Source organism: Impatiens glandulifera, chromosome 1, assembly GCF_907164915.1.
Source record: "Impatiens glandulifera chromosome 1, dImpGla2.1, whole genome shotgun sequence".
Classification (NCBI taxonomy): domain Eukaryota; kingdom Viridiplantae; phylum Streptophyta; class Magnoliopsida; order Ericales; family Balsaminaceae; genus Impatiens; species Impatiens glandulifera.
Window position 1 is genome coordinate 40,563,396 of NC_061862.1, and position 5,477 is coordinate 40,568,872.

General features: G+C 38.1%; 1 protein-coding gene across 1 annotated transcript; it reads right to left on the reverse strand.

Annotated features, from left to right (window-relative positions):
• Positions 1-801: 801 nt before the first annotated feature.
• LOC124925521 (50 kDa hatching enzyme-like) lies at positions 802-3,412 on the reverse strand. Its single transcript, XM_047465549.1, has 3 exons — positions 3,307-3,412; positions 1,423-1,652; positions 802-1,224 (listed from the first exon to the last, which is right to left on the reverse strand). The coding sequence occupies exons 1-3, from the start codon at positions 3,410-3,412 to the stop codon at positions 802-804; spliced, it is 759 nt and encodes a 252-aa protein (XP_047321505.1).
• Positions 3,413-5,477: the final 2,065 nt, after the last annotated feature.

Genomic DNA, 5,477 nt, shown 5'->3' on the forward strand with positions numbered 1-5,477 from the left:
TCAATATAATTTATAAAACATTCTTTAACCAAAAACATTATTAATAATTTTATATTTGAGTGATAATATAATTGACAACTTGCAATAGAAATTACTGGTTGAAATAATTTTTTTTTAATATTGAAAACTCGTATGATCCCACATTTTAAATGAAAATTAAACTTATGAAAATTAGTCTATTATGAATCACTCATATCACTCCAACTAAATTAATTTGTTATTTATTAAAATATAATTATTTTTGAATTATTTTGTTACACTTATAATAATCTATGAAATCTGTCAAAAATATGTTTCAAAAGAAACAATAGGAAATTTGTGGCAAAACAAAAATAAGGATAATATGTTGTAAATTAGTAGTAAGAAAATAAGTGAACGCCAAAGATTAAGAGATCAAATATTAGCGTTACGATTCTCATTTAGAACACAGTTGAAAAAGAATAATTCTAACTTTCTATATTAAAATAAATAAATAAGACATTGCAAATATATGTCAAAAATAAAGTTTATAAACATTTAGAATAACTACTAAAAGTAAAACAAAAAATTATGAAAATTTTGTAAACTACCCTTCACTCTTGTAAGTACATGGTTGATGTCATGTTCATATTTTTAATATCATTATTAAATAACTAGCATTAACTCGTGCATTTGTATGGGTAATTCGCAAACACTTAACTAATTAACTAGACGCAGAACTTGTCACATGTCGGGCTCGAAACCAAGAACTTAGGGTTAATATCTACCTCTTATTTCCACTAGGCTAGAAGAGAGGATAATCTAGCCTAACCAAACAAATCCTTAAAAAGGATACAATGCCCTCATTGCGAGAACATCATCAGGATGTAGACCTTTTACAATACCCGGCGACATATATGGCCACATGATAGAAGATTCAACGTTACTATGCACAAGTCCAATAGCGTGGCCTAGTTCATGTAGCGCCAAACTAGAAATGTCTATTCCATCGGGCACTTCCCCGACCACCAAATTTTCGTCTGCATCAAAATGAATCTCACCATTAGGTGGATAAAAAGCGTGAGCCAATACCTTACCGGGTCCATCAAAGGGATGACCATCTCCATGTTCTCTTTGAAAGAACCTAAATTTCAAGTCAGCATTGGAGAAGTCATTACTGCGGTCAACGAATGTCAATGGACTCACCATGTCCCATGTAGCCAACGCGATCCATATCTGGGCAATGACATCTGATCGTGTCCCTGACTGAATAGCATAACTCAAGCTAATCTTATTCCACTTTTTATTTGATGGCAAATAAAATGAATTATTTATGTTGGTTCCGTGAAAGTGGTGTTGGTATTTCTCAGCGTGTGTATGATCTGAATTCTACAACGAGAGGTATCCATTAGAGACAATGTTTTTGAATCTAGGACCCCCCCGATACATTTAGGTGAAAAAAACCTGGTATTTCTTCACTGCTGCCTCTAGGGCATCATCGAAATTTCCCTCATTGTTTGTATCGGTGTGAACATGGGACGGACTCAGATAGCCATACTTTACGAGATATTGCTTAATGCGATGAAGTCCGATCACTTCATCACCTTTCTTGGAATTCAAGAAAGATTGCACAAACATAGAAGTTGAGTTATTGGATTGTTTATGAGATGCTTGCATGGTGGGATTGGCGGAAACTAGAAGCAACATGAGCCAACATATTAAAATGGTTGCAAAATAGAAAAGAGAACATTTGCATAACCATGTTGACATGTTTGTTTGATTTAGTTGGTGTTATAAGCTTATATGTATATTGTTGTTATTTGTATATAACTTCATAACCCAATTAATTAAAATATCCGATATTAATTTTTTACATTCACCAAATATTTATATTGTCACATGTATACACCAAATAATATCGGGGAAGAATGTCAATTTTACACACAAAGTTAGTCAGAGAAGGTGTCAATCATTTTACTTATAGAAGTATCAAATTCCATTTATATGTTATGAACTTGTCAAAAGGTGTCAAATATATTTAAAATAACAGAAATGTTAAACGGTGTTAAAATTTTTGCCACATGTAATATCCATATATTTTTTTTATTTTTTTAAATTGACATTACTTTAATTATTTTTTATTCAAACAAAATATTAAAATCTTTTCTTATTTATTTTTCTCTTTCTTTACCCTCACAACTTACCATTTTCTTTAAATATTTCTCTCTTCATTTCTCCATCTATGAGTAATTTTATTATTAATAATAATATTTAATTGATTAATTATAAAATTGTTTTAAAAAGTAACGAGTTATTAAGACTTCGCCACAGCACTAGCAATTTAGGATTCGGCCAACAAAGACTTCACCACAACATTGACAATTTAGGATTCGATCAATGAATGTTGGTCAACCATGATGATGATAGTGTAAGGTTTAAGGGTTTCAACGTCTATGATTTAGGAATCGGCCAACAAAAACTTCCACCAACGATGATGACTATTTAAAGTTTAGTTAGGAGCACTTGGAGGTTAGAAGAAGGTAAAAATCCAAAAGTAACTTGAGTTAATCAAAAAGAAAAAAAGTTAGAAAAAAATGGAGAGTTGTGGAGGGATGAGAGAGAAAGTAAAAATAAGTTTTGTTTAAATTAAAAAATAATGGAAAAATAATTAAAGTAATGTCATTTAAAAAAATAAAAAATATGTGGATATTACATGTGACAAAATTTTTAACACGTTTAACATTTCAGTTATGTTAAATATATTTGACACTTTTTGACAAGTTCATACATATAAATAGAATTTTGCATACTTAATAAGTAAATTTGACACCTTCCTACAACTTGGTATGTAAAATGACATTCTTCCCAATAATATCGTAGATATAAGTGTGTATTTTAAAATGGATATGTAAACTATAAGTGCATTAATTAGTTAGATATTTGTGTGTATCAAAATCATGTAAGATTGCAAATGTAGGCCGATTTTGTGAGTTTTATTTGGCCGGATTTTTGGAAATTGACTTGGGAGGATTTTTTCGAAAAATTTTGAGAAAAATTTTTGAAAAATTCTAATCTTTTATCTTATCAATTTCTCCCTTTTTGATTATTTTATTTAAAATATTCAAAATCCAGGTCGGAATGCAAATATAGGCCGGTTTTCCAAAAATAAACTATATATATAAGTATAAGTGAAGATAACCGAAAAAGAGCAAAATAATATATATATAAAACTGAAATAAACATAGGTTAAGAAAGAAAGCTCCTAGTCCAATCTGGATGGCAGGAAGTCTCCCATCAAGTCATCTGTCGGTTTGTCCTCAGCCGTTTGAGCCGGTCTTGAAGAAGAACCTCCTGCTTCTGTGGTGTCCTTGAACGGTGGAGCGACCGTGCTGACTGGAACCGCATTGAGGGCTCGCGTCTTATAAGTCCGGCTCGAGATCCTCTTCGAAGTCATCCTCTTCAACAACGGTTTCGGTGCTTCTGTCCAGCATTTTCCTTATAGAACTTTCCTCTTTCGTGTTGCCGGAAACCGAAGAGGAGGGAGCCGCATTGGACTTCTTGTGAGCCTTTGCATATTATTAGAGCCTTCGTTTGTCAGTGTTTAACCGCTCTGCATCCTTGTCCTCTTGAGCTGCTATGGACTTTGCAAGTGCCGGATTTCTAGCCGCTGCATTTCGTGCGCGTTCGGCTAAGTCCGCTCAGACAATCGCGGTGCTTCTTCGTTTTCCGCGTTTGCCTTCGTCCAGCGCATCCTGAATTTTCTTTAGCCGCCTCAGCGTTTGCCTCCTCAAACCGCTGTATCGGCAGCAAGCCTGACATTGATCAGCTCATTCACCTGTTCGGTGAGCGCCTTGAGGTCGGCTTCAAGTTTGGTATTTCGGTCCTCAAGGCTTGCATTCTTTTCTTCGAGGCTTATGACTCTGTTGAATGTTGAACCGACTTCGGTGTTGGACTGCCCCAGGTCCTCATCGACCTTTGTAAGCCGTTGCTCTGTTTTCCCTTGAAACCGTTCCAAGTCTTCTACCAACTTTGAGGTCTTATCTTCCAAGTCTACGGTTCGTTTAAGATGAGCGTCGTACAGAACCGTGTCGTCACGGTAGTTGACTTCGATCTCTGTGATCCGGGCATCTGCCTTCACAAGATCATCCCTCGTTATTTCGGCCAACTTGATTGTTTGAAGCGCGGCTTTCTTGATTTTCCTGTTCCACGGTCGAACCTTTATGTTGGCAAACTCTTGAATGAGAGACTTGACTCTTTCTTCTGTGACGTCTGGTTCTGAATCCCCAGGTTGATCGGATTCAAGATTGTCGGTTATAGGATGCTCTGTCCTATCGTCGATAGCCAGATCCGTTAGAGGAGACTTATCACCTGGACCGATTTCAAGACGCGGAGAGTGCGCTGTATCTTGTTGTCTGCGCACCGCTTCAAGCCGCTCTATCTCGGCAATGAACTCCCCCATTCTTTACCGCAAAGAATATCCAGCACCAAGAGTTGTAATTAGCCTTCGGTGTTCCCGCAACATACCTATCTGAAAGCTTTCGCATATGTACGGTTAGTTTTATAGCCGAGCACGCGGTTCCCACTATTGCGTGTCGGTCCATGTCTTCGTTGGGATCCTTGGCGTTTGTTAGGCTGATGACGTCCTCTTCTATCTCCTTCAGCCTTCTGAAACTTTTTCATCGGTTAGGCCCGTAGCATCTGCTTGAAGAATTGTGTTGCACCGGTACCCGAACCCTCACTGTATACTTCGGAAGCCGCCTGAGCTCGCAGATCGATTTCCGTCCCTGATTCTGCGCACTATAGTTCAGCTATCTTTTGGTCGTTGTCAACGGGAAGTTTTCCTCCCCCGGTCGTCTACATCGGTCTCAATACTAGCTGATTGGTTCCTGTTCAGTCGGTCCCTTTTCTTTACCGGACTCATTGTCTTCGGTATTATGTGAGACTGTTCGGTCGGAGCTTGAGGCCGAATCGTCCTCATCTCGCGTTTCAAAGGGAGATTCCGTGGATTCCATCGGATGTTTGTCCTTCTTGCTTCCGGACCTGCCCTTTACCGAGCCGGTTTCTTAGCGGCAGACTTCTTTCTTCGGCCACCTATAGAACCGGGGGCCGACTTCTTCTTCTCCAGGAATTGGCGGGATCTGATTATTTTGCTCGACGAGAGAAGAACACCAGGACCGGTGTTGATGTTGTTGTGGAGCATGATCTTCCCAAGTGGGATGGCGTATTCCCATGACCGGGCGGAATCCGGTTTCATCATGTCTTTTAGGTTGTGAAAAACTTTTTTTGCCTAGTTAACATTTATGCCGTTCAGTAAACCGGCAAGCATCTCGATTTTTGCCCTGGTAAGGTTGTCGAAATTTCCACCTCTCGCCTGAACCGACTTGGTGAAGATGTCACAAAGCGGTATGGATTCCGGTCGCAGTGATGACTTCTTACCGGAAACTTCTATAGGAGCCGCGGTTGCCGAGAGAATTTGGCAAGCCGCCTCGAAAGTTTGTCGGTCTAGTTCCATCGAAGCG

What these genes read in the sequence shown, in the direction of transcription:
- LOC124925521 (XM_047465549.1), bottom strand. Translation starts at nt 3,412, where the DNA reads ATGACTTCGAAGAGGATCTCGAGCCGGACTTATAAGACGCGAGCCCTC. An exon ending in GGACACCACAGAAGCAGGAG is followed by an intron (nt 1,653 to 3,306) that starts GTTCTTCTTCAA and finishes TGTTGCTTCTAG; the next exon opens with TTTCCGCCAATCCCACCATG. An exon ending in CAGCAGTGAAGAAATACCAG is followed by an intron (nt 1,225 to 1,422) that starts GTTTTTTTCACC and finishes TATGCTATTCAG; the next exon opens with TCAGGGACACGATCAGATGT.